Genomic DNA, 26982 nt, shown 5'->3' with positions numbered 1-26982 from the left:
CAAAAGTATAGATCACAAGGATTTCTCTTAATGTGTTCATATTGACCCTGTCTAAGAAGTTTTACAATTATGTATCAATAATCAAATACTGATCTTATAATCTAGTTAACCTATTGAAGCACCCATGCATTTTAGTGTTATGGCAAATCAACCTCTGGATTGATTTTCTGGGAGGTTTTTCTTCTTCTTTAATCCTGCAATCTGGGATCAGACAGCCCATGTGGACCCCTCGCCTGCGAACTGTTGGGAGCAGGTTAGTGCTGGTGCTTCAGAGGTGGAGGATCACGCTGACAGGGGACCGAAGTGAACCCCCCGCCTTGTGCAACACATCCTCTATTCTGCGGTAAAGATGGCGGCGTCAGAGGGGGCGCGGAGCGGCCGGAGAACGGCAAAACGGTTTTGATTAGTTTTAGTTGAACCGAGTCTAGTTCGTCGAGTGCCATACACTATTGCTCGGATGCCTTCTGGGCCAACAGAATAGGGATAATCGCTGTCACACACCGGAGTTACGATTTTATTGTTAGAGGCAAGCTGGGTGGGTTTTGCTGGTGGTTGCTAACGTTAGCTAACAGGCTAGCCCTGCGAGCTAACACGGAGTAGTTCGCGTTAGCTCGGAGGAGAACAGCGGGGAGGGGATTCAGGAAGATTATTCTGGCCAGGCCGCTCCAGCTTGAGGGAATGTGAACCAGAGGTGTGCAGGGGGTTTGCTTGCTTCGTCCCAAACGTCCTCAGACCAAACTACCGGGATGGGACAGCAGGTAGGCCGCGTCGGTGAGGTTACATCGACCGGACTCCAACCACCTCAGCCCCACGCGCCCCAACCACACCAGGGGAAAGGGAACCGGGGGAGCGGCGCCGGGAGGAGACCCCGAGAACCCGGCTGTAGCACCGGGGCACCGCCAGGCAGGGCAGCTGCAATCAACGTGCCCGATCCAGGGATCAATATATTTACGCAGCATTCAGGTAAAGAGAAAGCCATATTTATAAAAGTGTGGGTGGCTGTATAAGAGTGTTATTACTTCGGTATTTGTTTGCTCCTGTTAAGCGTCTGTTAGCAAAACCCACGCTATTTGACAATGACGCGTTAGCGGAAATAGCTATGGCATCCAGCATTAGCGTTCAATGCACCGTCTGTTTTACTCTGTATTTATCCATCTATTGTCTGACAGGAGCTAATTCGTTCTAATTAATTGCTCTGATTTGACCACAGTATGCTGTGCTGGGTTATATCTATGAGGTCTAACGATCCTGAAAGACACAAAGCTTTGGGGGGGAGGGAGAGGAAGCGTCTTCTGTTCTCTATTGTGGGGTCATAACTGGTGGTTGGCCACTTTAGCGCTCAAATGCACCTTTTGTATGTCATATCATATGTGTCACGCCATCATATCGGTCTTTTGGAAACGCTGATTCTTGCCTCTAGAGGTTGGCTAGCAATTCCGCTCCATTAACTCACTAAAGAAGCCACCAACCGCAGGCTCCCGTTACATTATCTAATGGTTACGATATCTAGTGGTTTTCACATGCTCACTTACATCCTCTGCTTTATACTATCTAATCCTAATACAGATTCAGCAGTCTGACGGCGCAGTGTAGCCCAATGCCAAATCTGTGCGTGTTATTTAAATCGCCTTTTATCATTATATGATAACACTCATGCAGACATCAACGTTTTAAGCTCATGTTATGCGATAATGACAATTTATGTCAAATGTTGGTCTGTCCTCTGACACAGAAGACCAAGTGAAGAAAGGACTCTAACAAAGCAGAGGCGGTGCTAGTCACCTGGCTCAGCACTACAGCTCTTCAATTGTTTGAATGCGTTCAAATTAACATCTGCACACAAATCTTTACTGTCTGTTTTCAGCCTTTTCTCTATGGCTTAAAAGGGGCTGGACCAGGTTTATGATTAGCATGCCTCCCATATGATCCTATTTTACTGCTATAATTTTACTGTTTTACTCTTATAGAGTTTCACCTGATAGCAAACCAAAAGCAGCTTTACTGACTTTAAACGTTCCCCAAAGTTCTCATTTGAGAGCATACAGAAAGATGTTAATATAAGCGAGACGTGCAGTGAATCCTTTGGGTTTCTCACTTATATGTGTTCTGATGAATGGTTGCTTCACATATGCTGCATAGATGTGAAAAACTACTGGCATAACTTGCCTGGTTTCCACTGATGTCCTGGACCAGCTCTCCCCCTGCCAATGCAGTGAGCTGGGACACACAGAAGGTGCAACCCTTTGGGAATGGAAAGCATTTTCAATTCTTGGCTCTCGTATCTCAAAAGTAACCGTCCTCACAGACAGACAGACAAACAAGCCCACTAAGTGCAGCTCCACTCGCTGTCGGTACTGTTCGGTTCTCTCCTGATGTCGGGGCAAGAGTAGCCGCTTTTTTTTTTTTTTTTTTTTTTTTTTTTTTTTTCAGCTATCCAGGATGCAGTCACACTGCCACTCTGCAGAGAGACTGCTGCTCTTCAAAGCACACAATAATAGAACAAAGACTCTTTAAGTAGGGAAGCTTTGGACTGTGCACTCAGTCTCTCACTGACTTTTTCTATTAGTCTATTGATGTGACAGTGATGTGGCATTATTTCAGACCGTTTGATTGGATGGCTGAATTGGATTTCTCTTAGTTTGACAAGGAGTTCAGGGTCTTGTCAGGTAAAAATTGAAGGTTAACTTTATATATAAATTCCTTACAAGGAGACTGAATGGTCACAGAAGCAAATAAAAAAGAAAAGCACAATCATGTATGCTTAGAGTTGTATCAGTAAACTGGTGGGAAGATGTGTTGTTTCAATGTCAGATTTGATTTGATGTTAGATTTTATTTATTTATTCATGTGTAGAAAACATTCCTACTGAAAGCATCGACAATTAGACTGTTTTGAAGTAGTTGAGTTGGTTCAGCTTTGTAACATCTTAATAATAGACTGACATACTTATTAGGTTTAACTATGCCTCCTGTGGGTTTAATTGAAAGGTGCCAATCTGTGAGGAATGCACGTTTGTCTGTTGAAATTTATCTGTCTGTTGCTGCTCGTCTTTGCTGTATCAGTAGGTAATAAAATGTGCGCACGGCTCTGCCAGACAGTCAGCAAGCCTGAGCCCAATGTGTCATTTTAGGTTGAATAATATGGCTGGAGGCCAGCGGTGACAATTGGCTGTTGAGATTACTTGCCCAGTGGGCTCTTATAGTCGCCATCTTCAGTATTCGTGACTTTTCCTCATGTGTAAATTCTGGCTCTCGGTTGCCTTTCTCTTCCATCTATACAGAAGGGTATATGTTACTTTCTTAAGGTTTGCATCAGTTCTCTGCAGCTCATATCTAATACAGCATCCCCGTCTTCCAGTAAGACGGTACTTACTGCCCAAGGCAGGCTGACCAGTTTTAAAATCACGAGCTAAGCCATGACAGTCAAGGAGCAGACCACCTCTGTGCTGATTCAAAGGAAGCTGGCCAGACAGTCACCTCTTGGAATATGGGGTCAATTGTATTGGTGAATCAGTGGCTGCAACGTATTGATGGGTTTTAATCCTTTAGCATTGTCAGGGTATCAGCGATCTCTATTTCTTTCTGTGGGCTCATCTGATACACACACCACTGCGGGGGGGGGGGGGGGGGGGGGTGTTCTGCTAGTGAAGAGCAGTAAACATATCCTAAAAATAGAAGCTCAATTATTGATTACCGTTGCAAGGTTTTATGGTTTTCAGCATTTGTCACGTTCACGTCACCGCTCCTAAATTAAACTTTCATCTGACGTTTAAGTTTGGATGGTTTGGGTTGATTTATGTAGTGACAGCATAAACAAATGGTGATAGTGCCTGGCAAATTTCTATTCATCTATTTTTATTTTGAACGGATGATAAAATTCGGGGGGGCGGTGAGGAGATTGGACATTATTTTTTCTGTTTGTCTTTTTTTTTTTTTTTTGGCACGAGTGCTGATGATGCACGTAGAGCCAGCTCTACCTAAAGTCCAACACTGTTAAAGCTGCCCAGATGAGAAAAGACAGTGTTGGATCGAGGATTCAAGGACCTAAGCTGATTTGCATCACGGGTGAAATTAGATTAGAGACAAATCCCCTTTTCTGTGGACTCTATGTGCTAAAACCCTAACAGCTAGGATAAGTATACAAACCACCAGTGTAATATCAGGATAAGGAAAAATTCAGACACTTGAGTGGCTCTGGTGAGATTTTAATTGGTTTTAAGAGCTACTATCTTTGAGTAATGATGAAGTGTGGATAAAAGGAAGCCTCCTACTGCTACTGACGGCCATTAACCACTTGGAGGAGCTATGGCCACACCTCCTCTGGATGTGCCTTGCCAGTAATTAGGGCAAAATGCACGAGGCTAGCTGATTGTTTGAGAGCTGGCATTATATGTAACAAGATGAAAACACTTTCACCTTCAGAGTTTTATATCACAGACAGTTTTAACACAATCAAACATGATTTTTGTCTGAATATTACATGCGCCATTGCCTTCTCTGTAATGAAGGTATTGAATAATGTATGCGTCTCTGTGCCTGCCTCCTCATCTCAAGCTTGGCCCTTTCTGCAATTAACAAAGCCTCTCTATCCCCCAGATTGAGCCTTTGCCATCAGCCCTCTCAGTTGATCAGCTCCTCATGTCCAGTACTTTAGCTTCTGCTGAACCCTGGCTGTTGCGATGGGCCTCAATTTCAAATCTGCCCTAAGAAGAGAAAAATACCCATTAATCCCAAATGCTTTATGACAGATATGCTGTAAACGGTTACAACTCACTAAAGACAGTTAAGAGTTTTCCTGATTTGCTGGTAACCGCACTATATGAAATGGAAATAATAATGATAATAGCAGATGAAAATGTAAGGTTTAACCTGCCATATATATATATATATTTTTCCTTTTTTCCTTAAAAGTTTGTATGTCATGAACGCACACTTCTGTATCTCATCACCCACTTGCAGCCTTAAGCCTTTGCATCTGCTCCCAGTCAGTTTTAATCTGTAGCTCCCTAAACTGCAGATCTGGTGTTTACTCCTTGGCCTTGACTCTGTTGCCTTTTATCATTAAAGGGTGAGGATAAATCAGAACAGTTTGTGATTGGCTGTGCAGATGGTGAAGCAATCATTTGCATCCGACAGCCGGAAAACATCAAGTGTTTAAAACTTTGTAGGAAGGTCTAGGCAGATTTTTGTGGTGGCCTCCAGTCAAATCACAGTTTTTACGTTTACAATGCAGTGGTGTTACAAAGGGGGAGAAGAAGAAAAAAAGATAGTGGGAAGAAAGGGAGGCGGTCTCTGTGCCAAGCCTGTTAAGCACTGGTTTGCTTCCAGGATGAGTACTCTGCTTCTGGCATTATCGCGGCTGCTTATCTTGTGGGTTGCAGACTGGAGACTTGGCTGGAAATGCACTCTTGCACACACTTTGTACAGGCACTCACAAATGTACAGTCATATGTGCATTCATACACATTTGCAGTTTTCTTTCTGTCCTTGTTGGTTAAGCGGTAAAGTTGTGCAGCTTCTGCTTGTGATTATCCAGCTAGTCCCACTTCTTCAGCATAATCATCAACCAGCTGACCAGTGAGTCAGAAAAGCTTTAATCTGGATGCCCTGCAGCACTACTGTCCTCAAATGTCCTGTGTGATGCTTATGGTCATTCTGAGGGGAGCCAAGTCCAAACTTGTAGATCTCTATATGCCCTTAATAAATCTTTCTGATATAGAATTGCATGCGGGTTTTCAGCCTCATTTAATTCATTCATAATTATTTACATATTGGTCATCTGTTATATGGTAAATAGTAGAATAAACCGTATTTGGGTTTTTTGTTTTTGTTTTTTGGAAGTACGTGTAAAATAAGTGGTGTAGCCATCGTATCTACAATGACACTCCTTCCTCTTTGGCTCCAGTTGTTTCTTTCAACTGAGTCAGAGTAGAGCAGCTAAAACCTACACCCAGGCACAGCTTTACCACGCCACACAGAGATTATGATCAGCCATACAGATTAGTCGACATGTTCTTCTGTAAAGCCTCACTGCAGAAAAATGAATGAAAGCACTGAGATGTTTACAAGGGACGTGTCTGTTGATGCTTGGGATAGCTGTGTTGTTGTCGACACACCTCTTTACCTGTGGGGAGTTGTCCACGTAAAAAAAAAAAAAAAACACCGCCAGACAGTTAACATCGTCTCCTGATGTTTCCTGATGTACTTACAAGAGCAGACAAATCTACGGTGATTACAGTAGTCTCACACCTATCGTGGTATGTTTCCATTGATGTGTATTTACGGAAATGTAAAAGTTTCTCATGATTCAAAGGTATTAGAAGAATTTATGCACATCTGTAATCACAGATGTACTGTATTCTGCTGCAGCTGTGAAAGAACTTCAGTCGCCACATTTACACTGTCAGGCTTCAAGCTACAGGTATGTTCGGGCCAGCGTGTATTTAGCCCAGGGATTGGAGCTTTGAGCCAAAAACCTCTTTGCATTTCAGTTGGGGTGGCTGCTGGCCCTGGAGTATTGGCCATTGTGAACTCCATCCAACCTGTATTTCCTACACGAATCCTATATATATTATTACTAAAAATAGCTGTGCATAATGCCAGGCGGCACTCAGTTGGGAATCTTGGTGGCCCTTTACTGGCTCTTGAATTTTTTTCAGCTTCGCACAGACTTGCACTATTTTCTGCTGGATATCTGGCGTTGCCAACCCTGGAACTTTGTGCTTCATCTCCTCCTCAGTGTGGCAGACACCATCAATCTGTTTTGGACATTATCTTTTGCCCAGATATTGAGGAGAGCCCTATTTTCTTCAGAAAATCAGTACATCCTGTCTATTGCTGTAGCGTTTGTCTAACTCAGGGTGCAAAAAAAAGTTGCAGCCAAAAGAAACAAGATTGCGAGCTACTGAACTTCAGTGTTCCTCAGGAACCGGTCTCATCTCAGCCCAGAGGGAAACACTGCTTTTGATGCCGTCTCATACTTGAGCAGACCTGTCTGGCCCAAGGGTATTTGCCAAGCCAAAAGCCTTGGCCCTACCCACGTGGAATCCATGATCAAGCCCTGCATAATCCCCAGAGGTGGCAATGGAGACACTATTGGCCCACGCGTCCAATCATTGTTCCGCTACTGGTGTGGTGGTATAAACATGGTTGATGACTGAAGGCTATAGCTCTATTTTGCCCGTATCAAATTATGATCATTTTGTTCAGATGTGCATAAAAGATAATTGGTGATATGTTGTCAGTTTGATTCGATCACGTGTGAGGCAGGCCGCTGCAGTGTGGATGAGTTATTTTTCCTTTTTTTCTTCCCCAAGTCATCATGCCACTCATCCTCTCTGCTGTCACATAAAGAAGCACTTAGCTTTGTTGCCAGCACACATAGAGGGAAGCACTTAAAGCCCATTATTAACCTATAACGAGCCCTGAGAGGGGCAGGGCAGGGTGAGACATGAGTTGGGACTCCCTTCTTGACCATTCCTGCATGATCCACTTGTCTAGGTTCAGGGCTGATTTTTATTTATTTATTTTTTAATCCACTCCCATATTGGTGTATTTCCATGTAGTCTGCAGACATGATGACCACATGGAGAATATTTGGAGGTGTTTCAAGCTGTGGCCTGTATGTGCATGTGTAACTATTTACTCAGGTTTTCAACATCACTGAGAGAGACGTGAATCTCTGTCAGGAAATGAGTGAACTAAATGTACACGACAAGTACTTGCATGTTCAGTATGTGATGTTTAAGTGTGCATGTGTACCTACAATTCTTCTATTGCTTATTATATAAATGCCAGTTTAAGATTGATATCATCAGCAGAAACTACATGTTTCTCGTATTATAAATGTGAAGTCCTCGGAAATAAAGGAATGTGCTCTGAATGTCCTTTAGGTGGCACAAATTCAGACTATACAATGGCACTTGTAGTGACACTTTTAGTGTAATCACGTTATTGCACAGATCAGCTGCAGATTAACCGGGCAGATCAAACTGCAGGATTCTTCGCCAGTCTTAGTCTTCGACTCATCTGACTGAACTCTATAAAACAGCTCCAGCTGTCATGCAAACAGATCTCTTTTTCTCTCTCGTGATTATCGTTACGTGATACAAGGAGCTCCCAGTGATTGACTGTTTTCCTCACCCGGCTCTTGAAGAGAACTGGCAGTTTTTTTTCTCCACAGCTTCTCTCTCGTCTGTCACAATGTTGCATGTTGTGTGCAACAGAGGCAGGAGTGCTCACACCACTGTTTAACCAAATTCTGCTGTTTCCTTAACAGAGCATTGTTTCTTCACTGTGATCTCTGTCATATTTTTGTTTGTTTGTTGTTTTTCTTTTCTCTGGTTTCTCCCTCTCGTGTCTCCTGACCTCGTCTCTCGTGTCTGTTGCCCGTTGCTCCTCGGTGATGACGGTTCTTCCCCTGAATGAATATCAGTTATATTGACTTGGGAACTGGGACGTCACAAAGAGGCTCACAAATCATGTCTTTGAAGCGTTCACCTAGCAAGTGGGGATCACCCTTTGACCCGCTGATTTGCCTCAGATCTGGGGCCAGTGTGTGACCTTGGAACATTTCTCTGAAAAGTGAAAATCCGGCTTAAAATCTTGTAGTTTGAACTCGGCATCACATTCGTTGGATGGAGTCCTCAACCGTAAAGCTTTTTGATTCACCTGGTCTTTGACCACAATCTTTGACCAAATTAGAAGTTTTTGTGATTTTTAAAAGAATGGGTCTTAAAATATGACCCGAAATCCCCTCTGATGATTTCACAAACTTTGTTTACGTTTATGGATTAGTTTGATTAATTATTGGTGAAGCACAACACCAGCTTTGATGAATATAAAAGATTTAACAAATGCAGGTACGGTAGATCTCTGGCTTCTTGTTGTTTTTGTTTTTTTTCTCGAAGGTATCGGTAACTCTCCATATTTTTCTTTCACCTTTTTACGGCTGCAAGTCACAGGATCTGATCCTATCTGTCAAATATAGGCTTACGCAATGTCTTGTATACGTGGGTCTCATCCGCAACATTGTCTGAGGGTTTTGTTCGGGCTTCCTGCAGGCAGCCGGCCGTTTATCTCTGCACCACAATCACTATGTGGAGAGTTATTTCTGGATGTCATGCTGCTATGTTTTATTCTCCTGCAGCTAAAAATACAACCTTACCTCGCTGGTCGTTGACTTCAGATACAATCGGTATTGTTTTTGATAAGGGTGTTTCAGTGACGTTATTGTTGCGTTTAATACTTTGGCACCAGCTTGTTGGCAGCTGAAGTGACAGTTTTACAAACACATGGAGGCACAAAAACACAAACAGTTGCTTGGACAGTCAGGAAAACGGTGTCACTACTGATTTGTGTGTGTATGCGATGTGGATCTTTGTGTCTATATGCTGCGTGTGCTTATGGAGCAGGGTCACCTCTGTCGCAGCTGTCCTGGGGGGGGCAGGCTTGGCATCCCACACAGACTTGCAAACGCCCTCTCTGCTCCGCTCAACACAAAGCCATAGTTTCTTCAGATCGCACATGTGCTGCAGTTCACAGCACACGCACACACTGAGGCACCCACGGAGGCACACGACATACCCCATGCAGGCCAACTGCTCCCTCAGTCAAGCGTTTCAGCACACAAGGTTAGAATTTTGCTATGAAGAACACCATCTTGATGTTGGTCCGATCCAGGTTAGATTTCAAAGGGATTAAAGAAAATGATCGACTAAACGAAACTGGCTCCAGTCCGAAAGCAAGTTGATGTCATTAGTTGTTTGATTTCAGCCTTGGAATACGTGACTAAATGGTGATGGTGTTTCTTTTTTGCTTAATTTATTTAGGTTTTTTTTTTTGTCTATGATGACTGGAATTTGGATTCTTCAAATTGAGACCTTTGACAGATACGTTTGGCATAATATCACTATATCATTAAAACATTCCTGAGAAGAGTGATGAGATATGTAGCTATGTAAGAGGAGCAGCTCTGACAGTTGGCCTGGCCCGGCTGCAGCAGTTGCAGTCGAGCACCCCCCCCCCCCCCAAAAAAAAGAAACACACACACACAGAAGAAAAGTGTGGCTCAATACGACCTCTTCCCCCTAGAGGGAAAAGCCCAGCCATCTGCTGTTGGCCTCTGCACTGGTTCAGCCCTCGTGCACTCCCCCACTATACATTCTCTCACACATGCACACACACCACATTCAGCTCAGCTTTTCTCCATGCCATATTCCAAACTCTACACCCCCCCTCCCCAACCTCTGTATACACATGCCACCTCTCAGCCACACATGTTTTTTCCCCTCTCCCTCACTCTTCCAGTTTTTGCCATCCATCACAGCGCGTTAAACCTCAGAGATCATCAGTCATGGATGTCTGTGCTCCCCTCGTGGACCTTAGAAGTTCTGCCAGCCGTGGGCCACATCAAAGCTCATAGAGAGGTTGGAGGTGGCAGGAGGCTGCGAGTCACTGCTGTAATGTCAGGCGTTTAGGAGGTTTGATTCCAGAACAACGTGGGTAAATAAGCTTTCCTCACAATGTGTCATCGTTTTCGCCATTGCACTCCACACCGAAGAAGACGGTGGTGAGACGTGACTTCCTCAGTTGACTTTTTTTTTTCTTTTCTTTTTTTTTTCAAGAATCAGGATTAGGGTACTTTTCAGTCTTGACAATCTGAGTCAACACAGGCCTAGTCGGGTTTTAAAACAGCTGTTTGAACAGTGGATGAAGAATACCACACCGGAGCCACTATCTAACCGGACCAGAGCAGAAGATGTATTGGGAATTGTGGCTGAGCCAGGTCACAGCTAGCGCTGCGCTGCAGTGTATGCTGCTTCAGAACAAAGGTGGGCATATCTTGACGTAGGTCACAGCTTGGAAAACCTCTGCTGCAACGTGTTATGTTTGTGAAGAATGAACAATGTTTAATTAATTTCTGCTAGCTTTAAAAAAAATTAAAAATAATTCATCTAGACCAAATTCAACTTGTCTGAGGAGAAATGGGTATTTTACAAACGACCACGTCGAGTTAAAAAATGGAATTTGTGCTTTGCTGTGGGATTTTTGACTCGTTTGTCGATAGAGTTTCTTGTTTTCATAGTCCCCTGCTTTTGTTAAGCAGGTGTGTTTCAGCCACTGTCGTGTTTTTCATTCAGTACTGATAGTTGTATGATTCTAGTATTGATCCTGCTTTTGATAGTTGTACTGACAGAACACAGTTTGTATCCGTTGCCTGTGATAAAGGACAAAATGTATTTTCTTTAAGACTTAAGTTCTTTCCGTTTCGAGGCTTTACTGGAATTCTGAAATGAAGACATGCAACCATTCATTTTCCATACCCGCTTGTGCTCCTCAGAGTCTTGGGGAGGGCTGGAGTCCTAACATGCAGGGTACACCCTGGAAAGATTTCAGTTACCCTGACGTGCATGCTTTCCGACTGGGAGCATATTTAATATTTACTGACTTGCTTATCTACATATCCTATTTAATTTTCAGCTTTTGCGCAAGGGGCAAGAGTATTTCTGCACTTTCTTTTTTTTTTTGAATATGTAGAATATTCATCTATACCTCTTTGACTTAATCCTGATCTCGTTGGCAATTGGCAGCAATCACAAACGCAGACATGCTGTAAGTTGAAGAAGATACTGACTCCACTTGGTTTCTCTGGAACGTTTGCCTGAGTGCGATAATGAATGAACATGTGGTAACTTCTGGTGACATCAGGTGTTGTAGGCCGAAGAAATACATATCACCTCTTTTTTTGGTATCTTGCCATCATTTTATTGTTTTCTTGGTGAACGCATATAGAAACAGGAGCTTTCTGAGCAACCTGACTAGATAAACTCTTTGAATTGCGTCTCAATGTGTGTACATTGTAAGCCCTGTACTATAAACTTGAATATCATATTCTTCAGTCTTTTGTTGTTTTCTAGAAATAGTTATCTGTAAGTTTATGAAAGATTCACTTTCTTTTTTTGGCAAAACGAATAGATTCGTCCTCGTGTCTCTGTTGAAGATGTGTTCTATATTTAGAAAAAAAAAAGGTATAAATAAACGAGTCCCTTGGTTGTGTTTGAGCCACATGTCTCACCTGATTTTGATCAAAGAAAGCAGACTATATCACAACTTTTCTGCCTGCTTGAAGGAGCTGTGTTTCTTCATTTCAGCGCAGTCCTCTCCCCACACACCGAGCAGCTGTCCAGACATGCAGCCACTTTGGCAGCTGCTGCTGAGTACAGCGTCTCAGCTACGCATGTTCAAACTAATCGCTGTGTCTCTGTGGGTGTGTGCCTTTAAGCAACTTGCGTAGATTTTTCCTATCCCAGATACTTTGTTGCTCCTCCCTCTGTCTTTGCTCATATAACCACATCAAAGACACTCCCACCTCAGATCTCACCTGGCTCGGGCTAGACACGGCAGTTCTCTGTTCGTAGCCAGTGATAACAGAGCTCTTCAGAGAGTAGATTGAGTAAAGTGATGCCCTTAAGGTGCCTACAGGCAAGCAGCAGTTTTGAAGTTGAGTGGGCAGCTCTGAGCGGCCTTCCTCTCCACACAGGGTTCAGGCTGGGGACTCAGTCTGGAAAGCCAGGTAGAAAATCTGCATGGTAGAGTGCCAAGATTCTGAATAGATCTTAGCATTTAGCGCTCATGAGATTTATCACTAGCTGTTGCTCAGGTATTGTTTGTCTTTAGTTGGTATTGGATTAGAGAAACAAAACCATTTATTATTTTCTTGCTATTTTCTTCTTCTCTTCTTCTTCAGTGCCAGGTATAACAATGGAGCTATAATTATTTTATTTACCACTGACCTGTGTGAATGACATTGTTCTGTCAGGTGTTTTGTTTACTGTTCTCAGTGTATCTTCCCAGTTGGTGACTGTTGACTTCTCTCCCCTAGAAGCTCTGACAGAGGCAGTGCGCTGGAGCTCCAAGGAGAACCTACTGGGGGCGGCCGAGAGCGACCCGAACCTCTTTGTTGCACTTTATGACTTTGTCGCTAGTGGAGACAACACACTCAGCATCACCAAAGGTAAGCTATCACAGTTAATCATAACTACTAGTTACTTTACCCACATTTTCCCTTTTTATGAGCATCTTGTTAATCCCATAGCTGCATCTCACAATTTGGATTTTATAATGTGCTGAACCACAGCTTTTGTTCTTCTGCAGTCTTTCCAGGCATCATCACTTAAAGTCGTTGCTTAGCAACATGTCACTCTAACCCTAACCCTTTTTTAAAAAATGTTTCCATATCATTGATTGTTGCCAACCACACTGTTAACATTTGTTGCAACAAAGCAAGTGAGGAGTCACCAGTAAAATCATCCAGGCGGAACTTGGGATTGGCACATAAGCAACTCCCACAAATGATTGAGCTAGAGCCGAGCCTAGTTATTCCATAGGAATGTTGTGTGCCAATAATTCCTACCTCATTACATAGGCAGGTAACAAACCCCACTTACCACTCGTTTTTTGTACTGCCTATTTGCCAGATATATGCAAGCTTTATTATTCACTTGAGATGGAAAAATGTTGAAGGCGGCAACAAGGGAGTGTTATCTGTAACCAGTGCAGACTGTTGACTGCAGAACTGCTCATTCTGATACTTTGTCAGTATTTTAATAGTTCTTGCACCCTTTCTCCAGTACCCACTCTTTCCTCACCCATTGAGCAGCCCGCTGTACCATGAGTTATTGTAGTGTTGTTCAGACACCAACCGATCGTAAAACGTTAAACGTGGCAGTGTGTTAATTCATCCTTTTAAGACTTCCATGGCAGTTGCCGGAGATGGAAATGATGTTTAGACCCTGACTCATGGAGTGAATCTGAGATTTCTCCCCACATGCGAGCACATGTGCACTTCCAGGCTCCACTGCACTTTTCCTATCCACCCGCTCGTTACTCTGTCACATGGAAACAGCCCAGTGTGCCTGTGATGCTGTATTAATATGAAATCACTTCAACTGTAATAATAACAGGTGGATAAGCATAGAGGGGGGGGGGGACTGACTTAGCAGGCTCATGTCTGGGGCTGATCATTGTCTCTTCTTCATGCCAGGCCAAACCAGGCTCAGCCAGACCCAAGTCCTCTTTTATGCGTGGCGTGAAACGGCCAGGCAGTCAGTGTTTCCACTCCCACAAAAGTTAGGGGTACAGCAGGCAGACATTAAGGAGACTGGATTGATGGGCTGGCTGCGGATAATCGTCTGTTTAATATAATTCCCTGCACTACTTGTACAGTGTGTTTAGTTTCAAGAGCTAGGCCTGCAACTCTTGTTATTGGTGGCATGTTGGTGTGTCATGGTTGTCTTACTTACCAGACGTTATTATAGTTTTTTGTCAGATTTTTTTATTTTATTTATTTTTTACTTTATTACAGTGCACTGCTCTATGTCAAGCCGTGTACTCGAACCTTGTAGCTTCTGCTTCCCACAGTTTAAGGAATAATGCAACTCGCAGTATCCGAAGGCTGCATTAAAGATCGACTTAAGCCCTATGGGACAAATCGGAGATCTCTCAATAACATGAATAAAGCTGGTGTATCGGTGCAGCAGGGATACCAAATAAGGAGAGAGACGCTCGATTGTTTTGCAAACAAGTTGCACCAGGCTCTGCTTTTGCCCCAACACAAAAATGAGGACAGTCTAAGCAGCATATTTCTCCTGTTTACCTTGTCACAGTGTTGAGAAAGTCTGTTTTCCTGTTTTATAAACTGTTGTTGAGTTGTTTGGCATTTAATAAGCTTTTAAATGACATTACTCTTTCAGCTTGACCTCCTCAATCAGATTTTGCTGCCATTCTCCTTTTTATTCATTTTCTTTTCCTTCGACGCTGAATCCAACTGGCAGAACTGCTCACTGCTCCATTCACTGTTTTGCCATACTGATGGCTCTTCCCAGCACATCAGCCTCTCCCTCATGTCTCCTGCACTGACGTCAGAGACAGACGAGGACAACAGACCAAGTCACTACATGCCTCGTTTTGCCTAGCCCTGTGTGACAAATATTCTGTTTGCCCAACCCTATGATTGTTGCACGGCCTTTGATGTAGTTTCACTGAGGGGCGAGTTGTTGCCATGACGCCTTGATTTGTATTTGTTGTCTTATGCCAATGTGTGGATTGCTGAGGAACTTTTTGTTCTAAACTGCGTGTTTCTAGGAACAAGAGATTTATTCTGAAATGATTGTTTAAACTGCTTGTAAGATTCAAATCCCGATTAGCTTCATAGGAAGGACAATTGCTACCGGGCTACTGTGCAACCATTCACTACATTGTTCCACCTCCTGTGTCCAGGTGAGAAGCTGCGTGTGCTGGGCTACAACCAGAATGGAGAGTGGAGTGAAGTACGGTCTAAGAACGGCCAGGGTTGGGTGCCCTCTAACTACATCACACCAGTCAACAGCCTGGAGAAACATAGCTGGTACCATGGGCCTGTTTCCCGCAGTGCTGCAGAGTACCTGCTGTCCTCCCTTATCAATGGCAGTTTTCTGGTCCGGGAAAGCGAAAGCAGCCCTGGACAGCTGTCCATATCTTTGCGTTACGAGGGCAGAGTGTACCACTACCGGATCAACACATCCACTGATGGAAAGGTTGGTGTGAATGACTTCGGCTGACTTGAGTGCTGTTGTGTAGACTGAAAATGGATGCCGCTGTTGTTTTGTTATCCAGTCGTAACCTCTGCTTAACAGATTCTTTAACTCGGTTTATAATTTTGTCTGTCCCCACATCCATGGCTCTTCCTCAGGTGTATGTGACATCTGAAAGCCGTTTCGCCACCCTCGCTGAGCTGGTCCACCACCACTCCACCGTACCCGATGGCCTGGTCACCACACTACACTACCCGGCACCCAAATGTAATAAGCCCACAGTGTACGGTGTGTCCCCCATCCACGATAAGTGGGAGATGGAGCGCACAGACATCACCATGAAGCACAAGCTGGGAGGCGGCCAGTACGGGGAGGTGTATGTTGGAGTGTGGAAAAAGTACAACCTCACGGTGGCAGTGAAAACACTCAAGGTTTGAACAGCTTTTCTTACATGGGCAATCTGATCGGACTGATTTCTGGCTGAAATGAATGTTCATGTTTAACACATATTCTAGAAGTACGTGGTGTAGTTGTGAATGATGGGGCATTGGCATAGATAGTTATAGACCACCCCCTTCAGGTAGATGTCAGTATTACACATGTGTTGTCTATTAATACAGAATGCTGTGATTCCCACTGAGAAGTCTTCTTACTTTTCTTTTTTTTTTTTTGTATTTCCGCAATGACAGGAGGACACTATGGAAGTGGAAGAGTTTCTAAAAGAGGCCGCAGTCATGAAAGAAGTTAAACACCCAAACCTTGTTCAGCTACTCGGTCAGTACTGAGCTGTGGCAGTGCCTTTACTGCATTGTTTTTTTCCTCAATTTCCATTAGTTTTCACTTTGAAATCAGATTTTGAATGGCTGTGTTTAAGTGGTTGTTGTCATCTGTTTTTTACCTGCTGCCTCTCCCATAGGTGTGTGTACATTGGAGCCTCCGTTCTACATTGTGACAGAGTACATGCCACATGGCAACCTACTGGACTACTTGAGAGATTGTGAAAAGGCAGAGGTGAATGCTGTGGTGCTGCTATACATGGCCACTCAGATCTCCTCTGCCATGGAATACCTGGAGAAGAAGAACTTCATACACAGGTAGGGGAATGGTTTAGTGTTATATATACTGTGTATATATCCATACTCCTTACTTACTTAGCATACTGTACTTGGTATTTGTCTAAATTTTCTTATTTTCTCTCTCCTCCTTTTGCCAACCGTCAGAGATCTTGCGGCGAGGAACTGCCTGGTAGGGGAAAATCATGTCGTAAAGGTTGCAGACTTTGGTCTGAGCCGGTTAATGACGGGTGACACTTACACTGCTCACGCCGGAGCCAAGTTCCCCATCAAATGGACAGCGCCAGAAAGCCTTGCGTATAACACCTTCTCCATCAAGTCTGATGTCTGGGGTGAGGAACACATCCTTATACATTCTTATTTAGTCCGATTTGAATTTTGTTTTGATGTGCTCATCTTGGATCACCTTTATTCTTGTTTTCTGCAGCTTTCGGGGTGCTGCTATGGGAAATTGCCACATATGGCATGTCTCCATACCCAGGCATTGATTTGTCTCAGGTCTACGATCTCTTGGAGAAAGGCTATCGCATGGAACAACCAGAGGGATGCCCGCCCAAAGTTTATGAACTTATGAGAGCATGTGAGTATTATGTCTTACCTACCATTTATTTCTCAACATACTTGAAAGACAAGCCTAAGAACTGACTGTGCAAGTTTTGAAAGAATGACTCTATACTTTTATTTCTTTCACCTGACCTTATAAATAAATGTTTCGTGCTATATTTTGAGGAGACAGATGTTTCACTCGGAATGGTAGTTGTGCAGAATTAACCATACCACCTCCTTTATACATAGACTGCATAATGTCCAGTTAAGCCCAAGTATGAATAAAGCATCTATTTGTGTGGCGCATTCACAGAAAGCAAGTTTGCACACTGGTGACATTTCTGTCACCTGACGACTGTAAAACAGGAAGAATACAAACATTTAATGATGAGGAAGAGTGGTCGTTGAATAGAAGAACTGCAAAGAATATGTTAAACTAGAGAAACAATAAAATTTGGGAACTGAAGTCGGTAAGGGGGAACAAAGTCAAGACCCAACGACAACAGACTTGGTTGTGTGTAATCAAATTACTGCCTGCGTGAAAGCAGCATGCTTTCAGTATTATTTTCTACTATCCAGGCATCACTCATAGTTGAAACTAAATGTATTTTCAGTATTTAGAACACATCTGAAACCGATATGATTGTCTTTGTGCGTTCTTGTAACTTACCTCTATTTGTGTCTTTCTGCAAGGCTGGCAGTGGAGCCCGTTAGATCGGCCTTCATTTGCAGAGATCCACCAAGCCTTTGAGACGATGTTCCACGACTCCAGCATTTCTGAAGGTACAACAACATGCAACTTACACCTTCTTTTTTTTTTTACCAAAAGCAGCATGTTTAAACGGATTCCTTTAAAAAATCTTTAAAAAAGATTATTAAAACTTTTCCCTTTGTACGTAATAACGGGTTTATTGTGAGTGCGTTGAGTGCTTAAATGTACTGGTCCAATGCCTCCAGCTCCCTGGGAACAGGTGTGTCTCTATGACAACATGAAGGGATGGCATCACACTGTATCCCACAGGCTGCGCTGGACCATGGTTTCAGATAATTAGTCTAGTTTGTTTATTAGTTTAGACAGGACTGCAGACGTCCGTCTCACATAGCTGGACAGAGAGCAAGCTCTCCGCCGTCTTTATGATGGATTTAGAAAAAAGAAAGAAAAGAAAGAAAAATGCCTGCCTCTGCTGCAGTTATTTGATGTGGGACTGAATGCCAAATTAAAGACTTTCACATTGCTCTCAAGAGCCAGATGTTTGTGAGCAGGTTTATTTTGAACCCCGGTAAAATGGGCTTTATTCTCAGTTGCCCTTTTAGAATAGGACCCCTCATTCAATCTGCTGAATTCAGCAACACTGATGTGAAATTAAAAGGACGAGAGAAACTTCAACAAACCGCCTGCTGATTAACGCTCGTTCATGCATAATTTCTGTAGATATAATTGGTCAGATATGTAGCTGATGCATGTAGTTCGATCTGAGTAGTGGCTGTCTGCCGACCAACAGTTTTCTTCTTTGTACGTTGCAGAGGTAGCAGAGGAGCTCTGTAAGACCGCCTCTTCTGGTCACTGTGGACCCCTACACTCGTTCAGTCACGACATGCCCCTGTTGCCTTCCAAATCCCGCTCAGTCCACAAGCACACAGAAAACAAGGAAAACATCGAGGGTGGTCTGGATGGGCGCTCTGACTCCAGCACGCACAGTCACTCAGGTACAGCCAGGCATGCCCACCTTACTACCAACCAGTCGGGTACACCCCTTTATGATTCTGCAGGTATGCCAGAGGACAGCGATACCCAGAGACAACTTCAGCGCCGCCGAGCTCGCCGACTGAGAAGAAGGGCCGTCATTTTCCTCCCCAAATAATCTCTGCTTTCGGCATCTGTTAGATTTGCCTTTGCTGTGGCAGTTCCTCCTTGAATGGCCTGAAAAAGTCTCCCGTCACTAAAGATAATCTTTCCAGGCATTTAAAAAGTATATTGAATTACGGTTTAACCTTTATTTGATCAGCACCGAACCTTTTGACTGATGTTCACGTCCTTTGACACCACAAAGTAGGACATACATAAATATATAGATACATACCTCAAGTAAACATGTATTTTACAAAATTGAAAATAAAAAGCAATAAAATGATTGTAGACATATTCATGTGTGTTCCATCCATTGCGTTTATTATAACGGCTCCTTTTTGTCCCCAAAGAGCATCTTAGAAAACATAGAATAAACTAAACTGAGTCAGTATTTGCCTTTCAAGCCAGCCTCTCTGGTTTCCATCATTTATGTGATTCATATTATGAAACATCCATGTTATCATCAACCTTGAAGCGCTCACAGTTATACTGAGTAGTGCACACAATTGCCTGAACTACTGTTCTTTCACTGACGCATTTGTAAATGAAGTAGCTGTTTTCTGAATCAACAATACTTTTTTTGTTGTTGTTTCCTATCCTGTTTGTTGCATTAATATTATTTTCACATCCCAAGTAATAATTGGTAATTGATGTTTGCTAACCCTTACAGTGTATACAGAAGTTATTGCTTATTTATTTTATTTGACATAAGTGGGTTTTTTTTCTCATGTTTTCTGTCATTAACATGTGGGAAGTCAACGGTTTTTGTTGTTACTGTGACAGTTTTGTTTAGCTTTTATGCTTTGGTCTACACACGCGTGTTCACAAATAAAGAAGTCATGTTCATGCATTTATTTACAGTCTCATGAAAAAAATGCTGTCATCAAATGAATAACAGTACACGACATATTACACTGTGCCAAAGCAAAATCCAGAAGCGGGAGGTTTAGCATGATTCGATGGCTTATTGAAGCACCTTTAGCAGAGATCACTTATAGCCTTTCTTTAGAGTTGCAGCTGTGCTTGGGATCATTGACCTGTTGCATGACTCAGTTTCAGGCAGGCTTTAACTGACAGACAGATGGCCTCACATTTTACACAAGAATACTTTGGTATATAGAGGAGATAATAGTCAACTCAGGGACTGCGGGTTGTCCAGGTCCTGTGGCTGCAAAGCAAACCCAAATCATCAGTCCTCCACCACTGTGCTTGACAGTTTGCATGAGGTGTTTGTTGCTTCGTTTGGTTTTCCCCAAACGTGCTGCTCTGCGTTATGGCCAAACATCTCCACTTTGAGCCTGTCTTTACAAAGAACATTGTCTCAGGAGTCGTAGTTTGTTCAGATGCACCTTCACAAACCTAAACCGTGCAGCCGTCTTCTTTGTGGAGAGAGGAGGCTTTCTCCTGCAACCCTTCCAAACAAGCCAATCTTCCTCAGTCTTCTCCGTCATGAACTTTAACATTTGACATGCTAACTGTGGCTTGCAGAGGCTGTGATGTAGCGTTTGGGTTTCTTGCAGTTTCTCTGAGCATTGCCTGGTCTGACCTTGGGGGTTTAACTTGCTGGGAAATGCACTCCTCTCTCTCCTTTCGAATGATTGACTCCAGATTGTTTGCAAATGTCCTTATTGCACACATCTAAATACTCCAGCAAACTGCCAAAACAAATACTTTCTAGAGCTGATCACACTTGCTGATGATCAATTAATCAGGTAAATTTTATTAGTGGCGCCTGGCTACCACTTACTTTCTTAGTTCTTATGGAAGCAGTAAGGGTGTACTTAGTTCTTCACACACACACACACACTCTGCATTTTGTCCTAGTTTTTGTTAAATAGATGATGTTGGTGTAATATGAAGTGTGTTGTTTTTCATGTGAGGATGCATTTACCTCATTTTACGATGTCCTTCATAAGTGAAATTGTATAATAAAAAAGAGGGTGTCATTTATTTTCACATGACTAACTAAGTAAAGGGCCACTGTGAACATGCAAGTCCTAAAGCACCTAAACTGCTCGGATCAAAAACGGATAAAGAGTCTTTGTCTCTGGCTGTCTGAAAGTACCCGCAAGACCACTCTTACAATTTACTTTCTGACATTGTACGTAAAGTAGGAAGAACGGGGAGAGCAGTAGAGTATATTTAGTTTATGTGCTAATAATTCACTTTTGAAAATGCCATTGATTATTAGGTTTTGCATTCTCCTTTTACCTTTTTCCAAACTCATTTCCTGCTGAACCAAATTGTCCTCCGCTCCACCTGTTTAAAGCAACAGCAAATGTCTCTCCGTTGGAGCAGAGTTGTGCAGCAACTCACTCATTAGTTGGGAGATGTACCGTTTCTGTTTGGCATGTGCAATCATCAGGTCCCCCTAAATGTAATTGATATGTTGTGTCTAATAACAGCAACTTGTGAAATCATTGAATTAATGTGTGCGTCTGACATAACTGACACTCTCCTGAAATGCCCTTTCCTCTCTCATGAGTCCCAATAGAGGAACGGCTTTTACAGTTTGAAGAAACATTGCACTTTGTTAAGATAACGTGCAGCTATTTCATACGAGTGACATTAATCTATAGATGATATCCAGAGACTTTAACAGCTCAGGCTAATAGTCTTCACTTTCTGTTCCTTTTAAGTTATCAGAGAACCTTTTAACAAAAATGGATGTGCCCCATCTGAGTTCAGCCCAGTTATTTTTTTCGTAATTGTAATCCGGTCATTTCTTCTCTCTCCAGGCTGGGCCTCTACTTTGCTCGGAGGGGATGGCCGATCAGGCAGCTCTCCAGCTCTTCCTAGGAAACAGCAGTCACTAGATAAATCTCCCAGCAGCCTTTTGGAGGATGCACAGGATGTGGGCACATTCACGAGGGACCGCAAGACCGGCTTCTTTAGCTCCTTCATGAAGAAGAAACCTTTCTCCTCATCCTCGTCCTCGGCGTCTTCACAACTCCAGCAGAACCTTCCAACGCCGCCCAAGAGGAACGGTTCCTTCCAGGAGATGGAGACGCAGCATCCCAAGAAATATGAGCCCACAGCTGATTTCAGTGCTCCTCCACCCCTACCCCAGTCAGACAGTTTAGGGGGTTTCTCTGCCTCTCCTTCTCACTCCCACAGTGAACCCACTCAAGCACAGTCCCGTTGCTGTGGGGCTGCTTTTGGGCAGAAACCCTCTAGTGGGAGTCTTGGTTCTCAGCTGACGAGTGGCAGCAGTTGGGGTGGACTGGCTGGTTTTTTTACCCCTAGACTCATCAAAAAGACCCTGGGACTACGGACTGGTAAGACGGCCTCTTCAGAGGAGGGTAGTAGTGTAGTTGGAGGACCAAAACCTTTCCCTAGGTCCAATTCTACCTCCTCAATGTCAGCTGGGCTGCCAGACCTAGAGCGAATGGCTTTAACTTTACCAAGGAACCGCAGTACTAAGCCCCCTCTGGAGAGAACTGCTTCCACAACATCTCAGCCCGAAAACGGGGCTGCACGACCCTCAGAAACCCTGCTCAGGAGGATGGATGAGGGGACTGCACAGATCAGGGAAAGACCTAAAGCCAAGCTACTACCCCGGGGCACTGCTGTTGGAGTAAGGGCACCGGGGGTTGGTGGGGAGGTGGGGGAATCGGACAGTCTGTCTCGAGTCAGGGAGGGTAAAGAGGAGAGTGGAGGGCTGGACAGGCAGCAGAGTTGGTCATCTCCCTCTAAGGTCTCAAGAACAAGCGTGTCATCAGCTTCAGCAGGTGCACCAACTCATAACCACAAAGTTCCAGTCCTGATCTCCCCCACAATGAAGCATAGCCCAGCTGACGTTCACTTAGTTGGACTAGACTCTCAGGGGAACCGCTTTAAACTGCTGTCCGAGCACCAAGGAGACCGCGACAGGCCCCGACTCGTCAAACCCAAATGTGCTCCTCCTCCTCCACCAACTCTACGCAGTCTGCAACACTCCTACAGCTGTGATGGAGAGGAGCAGGGTACTGGAACACCTGTAGAAGTAAACGGAGACACACTAAAAGGTCACAGGTCAGTGCGGATGTCAGGAGGAACAGGTAGACCGTCAGTGCCCCCACCACAAGTGCCTCCTGCATCTTCCTCCTCCCTTTCCTCTTCTTGCCCTGCCAGCACCAACACAACTCCCACCAAAATGGCCAATGGAGCCACCACCACTGCCTCCTTGCACACAGCACCATCTGCTGGTTCCAAAGTGGCACTGCGGCGAACCAGGCAGCAGGTGGAGAGGGTGCCCTTGGAGAGGGTTAGCCGTGGAGCCTTGCTGGAATGCGCTGAGGGCCTGAGCAGCGCACTAAACGCCAGCTCTGAAAGCCCCTCCAGCAGCCAGGTGCTGGACGCTGGCCACCAGCTGCTAGACTACTGCTCAGGTTACGTGGACTGCATCCCTCAGATGAGGAACAAATTTGCCTTTCGAGCTGCAGTGGGCAAGCTGGAGCTAAGCCTTCAGGAACTGAGGGCCTCGTCTTCAGGAGGTGGAGGGCTGAGCGGTTTGGGATCCAACTCGGTGGTGGACAACCTACACGGCTGTATTAAAGAGATTAGTGACGTAGTACAGAGGTAGCCACTGTGACAACAATAATCGTCATCTCTAACTACCAGACAGTTCACTTATATTCCGTTTTTCTTTTTTAATTTTTGGTTCTGTCGACAGCTTTTTGGGGGATAAAATGAGATAACTCTCAAAAGTACCTCATATAAATCACTACAAAATGTAACCTTTTTATTGTTTACAAAAACCTGTTCCATAAAATGCCAGTATGGACACTAACTTTGCTCTCATATGTACATATTGAGAAATATTACAGCGAACCAAATGTGGTTTAAGTCACGCCATGCAACGTTTTGCAACAAGTTTCCATTTGGCCACGACGAGGGCCTCTTTGTTAACTGAATGTCGAGTGTATGAGCTGTGTGTCGCCAGCCAAGGGAGAAGGTAAAAGTCACTTATCACTTATCTAAGAAAGAGGGATAGTTGTTGTGGCCAGCCTTACTGGGAATACATAATAATAATAATAAAAAAGACCCCTTCAGCCCAGCCCTCCCCCTCTTAAACTCAAGCATTGTTTCACAAGTATGCGAATCATCAGCTGGTTGTATTGTGTTTCACAGCTGAGCATTGTGCTCTGTGTCTTGGGAATTGAGAGACCAAGCCATTGCAATGTAAAATCATGGGAAGAGCATCAGGATTCAGCATGAGTCAGGGTTTATGGGGGATGGGGTGGGGGGGTGGGGGGGGTCAAACTTAAATTTTCATCACGTGTAGATATGTCGGTTGGACAAACACGATCAAACTACAAATATCAAAACCGGCATAGGTTAAAGCTGGTTATGGCTTTAAAGCTTTTCTCTTTTTTTTCTCTTCTTTTTCTTCTTCTTGTTCTTCTTCTTCCAATGAACTACTTTGACAGCGACATTCCCACGCAATCACCTACGGTGACACGGTTCAGAACGATTGAAGCGTTCACTGACATGTAGCTCATGTGACACAATATACTCACGTTCATAACAAAAGAAAGATGTACAGTCCACGAATCCCTTGTTTATTTCACACAATTCTGAAACACAATGACTGAATGTGCGCCGTCTTATCATATGGCACAGCATTTGTATTCACTTTAGCGTTGTGACTGATGCTCACAAATGAACACGGTGCCACATAAATGGGGAACATTCCCACCCCCTTAAGCTTTTCGGTAATAACGCCCAGCTGTTGTCGAACACTAGACTTCTTCCTCGTCTAACGGTGCGTAAGAGAGCGATGGAGGACAGGGTAGTACGTTAGCGGGTGAACTGGGACACTAATTCTATAAGTGTCCTTCGCAGTGGGGACAGATTCCCTGTAGCCCTGTCGTGGCCTCGGTGCCTGGAGCTCTTCGGTGTAAGAACTCAGCAAAAAAAAAAAAAAAAAAAAAAAGCAGAGACCTGCTTTACGCTGATCGCACACGACCGGACTCTCAACACACCAACTGCAGTATGTCTTTAGCACATGAGGGATGTGTGGATCTATTTGGTTTAGAGAGAAAAAAAATGATTTTCAGAATGTATGAACTTGAATTTTTAAATTATTCTTTTTTTTTTTCTTTTTTTTTTTTTCAAAGCACAGACATATTTTGAGAGAAGAGTTATGTAAATGTTTGATTTATTTCATGTCCACACGTAGAGTTTATGCGTGGCCACAGCTAATAAGAGAAATGTTTTAGACTAAAGAGATGTATTTCAAGACTGAGGCCCCTCCACCCAGATCTGATGGTGCGCTTTGAATGTATTAATCCTCTGTTCTGAATCCGGTCAAATGTTCAATTTTGTGTGTCTTTAATCTCTCATGGAGCCACGTGTCTTTTCTTATTTTCTTCTTTTTTTAAAATAATTACTGGCCCATACTTTAATTCTTTTATCACACTTAAAAAGAGCAGTTCGGAGATAGCGGCTCTGTTTTGTTGAGCACACACAAGTTTCTTTCTTTTTCATATCTTTAACTCGCTTCGGCTCTCATCTTAATGTACACTGGATAAGGCCTCAGACACATCAGTTCAATGACACATATGCTGCATATCGATACTACAAAATCTGCAAACACTGCGGGTTAATAAGCGCTTTCAAACAAAAACACCCATTGTTGAAACTTGATGGAAAGAAAGTTGTCAGCTCCATTTCATCGTTTCTTCACACAAGTTTGATTTCCCTTCTCTTGAGTTTTTAAATACGTTGATTAAAAAAGCTACCATCTTTTTAAATCATTTTTGGTGCCTTTTTCCCCCTTTTTTTCTTAAGCAAAGTTTAAAACGACAGCGTTTATCCCCGTTGATAAAGCGTTTTAGCAACTTCTCTCGTCCTATACACGAGCCTGTGAAAACATATCCGCGGAGTTCAATTTGAAAGTTTTAACAGTTGGATGCAAACTTGAAACCAGCAGGTGCACTTTGTTCTTAGAAATTATGTTGAAAACTTGGTTTAATGAGGTTTTTATTTTGTTTTCCTACTAACACTATTGGTGCAGCCACGTAAACAAATTGCTGCACTAAAAAAAAAAAAAACACGCTGCTGTTTTGTCTCAGTCTGATCACATCCAAATTTGGGTATAGAAATATTTAATGATTGACTAATGCCAGTTTGGCCTGTTATCCTGTTTGTTTTCTTTCTTTTTCTGTCCTTTCTTTTCATTTTTGCATCTTTTTTGGAATAGATTCCCCCCCCCCCCAAAAAAAAGCCTTATCAGAAACTTAAAAGGAAACCTGTCCGTCACGTTCAATCGGTGTCCAATTGTGATTTCTATTTTTTTTCCTCTTTGTCAAATGTAAAACCTACATCAGCGTTGCTTTTACTATTTGACCACAACATTTCAGTCGTTCTCAACCATCTGTCCTTATTTTTGCTTTTGCATTTACCTTGTATCATGTCTCCCTGTTTTTGGAGAGCGGCTCTGGAGATCGTGTGTACACATCATTATACCAAAGGCCACGTCTTCAGCTGGATGAGTGCAATGTAAAATCAACACGGAACACACCAATAGTGGAATATGTGAATCTAAACAGGGATTTAAAAAAAAAAAAAAAATATGTCAGATGTTAACATGAACTTTTTTTATTGTACAAAAAAATATATTTTGTGTTCTCGTTTTTTAATTTAAAGCTCACGTTATATTACTGTGAAGTTCTGCTTATCAGTGTTAAGCTTATTGTAAATAATAAAGATATTGATGAATGCTGTTGTGACGATGTGGATTTTTCTTAAAATCGTATTGAATGTTGACGTCAGCGGAGCTTTGCGATGAGCAGATGTTTTCAGCTAGGCACAAGATTGAGGGTGCAGCTGACTGACTAACACGTATGTTTTCAGAAAATCAAAAGCCAGTAGACATGTCTGTGAATTGAATAACCCTCTAAATGGCTGAATGTAGCTCAGAGGGACATGTTCATATTCATCAGATGCTGATACATTTT

At 43.3% G+C, this 26982-nt stretch overlaps 1 protein-coding gene across 4 annotated transcripts; it reads left to right on the top strand.

Annotated features, from left to right (window-relative positions):
* The first annotated feature begins 332 nt into the window (after positions 1-332).
* On the top strand, positions 333-26749 carry abl2 (c-abl oncogene 2, non-receptor tyrosine kinase). Of its 4 annotated transcripts, none has more exons than XM_075485339.1 (11): positions 333-963; positions 12886-13014; positions 15279-15574; positions 15730-16002; positions 16261-16345; positions 16488-16665; positions 16792-16976; positions 17072-17224; positions 17884-17973; positions 18715-18897; positions 21778-26749. In XM_075485339.1, exons 1-11 carry the CDS (start codon positions 747-749, stop codon positions 23601-23603), a joined length of 3615 nt encoding a protein of 1204 aa, XP_075341454.1. In that variant the 5' UTR covers positions 333-746; the 3' UTR covers positions 23604-26749. The 4 variants fall into 4 exon arrangements, with proteins under 4 accessions (XP_075341454.1, XP_075341453.1, XP_075341456.1 ...); XM_075485338.1 differs by having other exon boundaries at positions 12883-13014; XM_075485341.1 differs by lacking the exon at positions 333-963 and adding an exon at positions 12391-12573.
* Positions 26750-26982: the final 233 nt, after the last annotated feature.

The sequence above is a fragment of the Odontesthes bonariensis genome, chromosome 15, assembly GCF_027942865.1.
Source record: "Odontesthes bonariensis isolate fOdoBon6 chromosome 15, fOdoBon6.hap1, whole genome shotgun sequence".
Taxonomy (NCBI): Eukaryota; Metazoa; Chordata; class Actinopteri; order Atheriniformes; family Atherinopsidae; genus Odontesthes; species Odontesthes bonariensis.
This window is presented reverse-complemented; position numbering and strand designations above follow the sequence as displayed.

Bases quoted from the DNA above. Each gene is read 5' to 3' on its own strand.
- abl2 (XM_075485338.1), top strand. From the start codon at position 747: ATGGGACAGCAGGTAGGCCGCGTCGGTGAGGTTACATCGACCGGACTC. The intron at 964-12,882 runs GTAAAGAGAAAG...TCTCTCCCCTAG, and splicing joins TATATTTACGCAGCATTCAG to AAGCTCTGACAGAGGCAGTG. The intron at 17,974-18,714 runs GTACAACAACAT...TGTACGTTGCAG, and splicing joins CGACTCCAGCATTTCTGAAG to AGGTAGCAGAGGAGCTCTGT.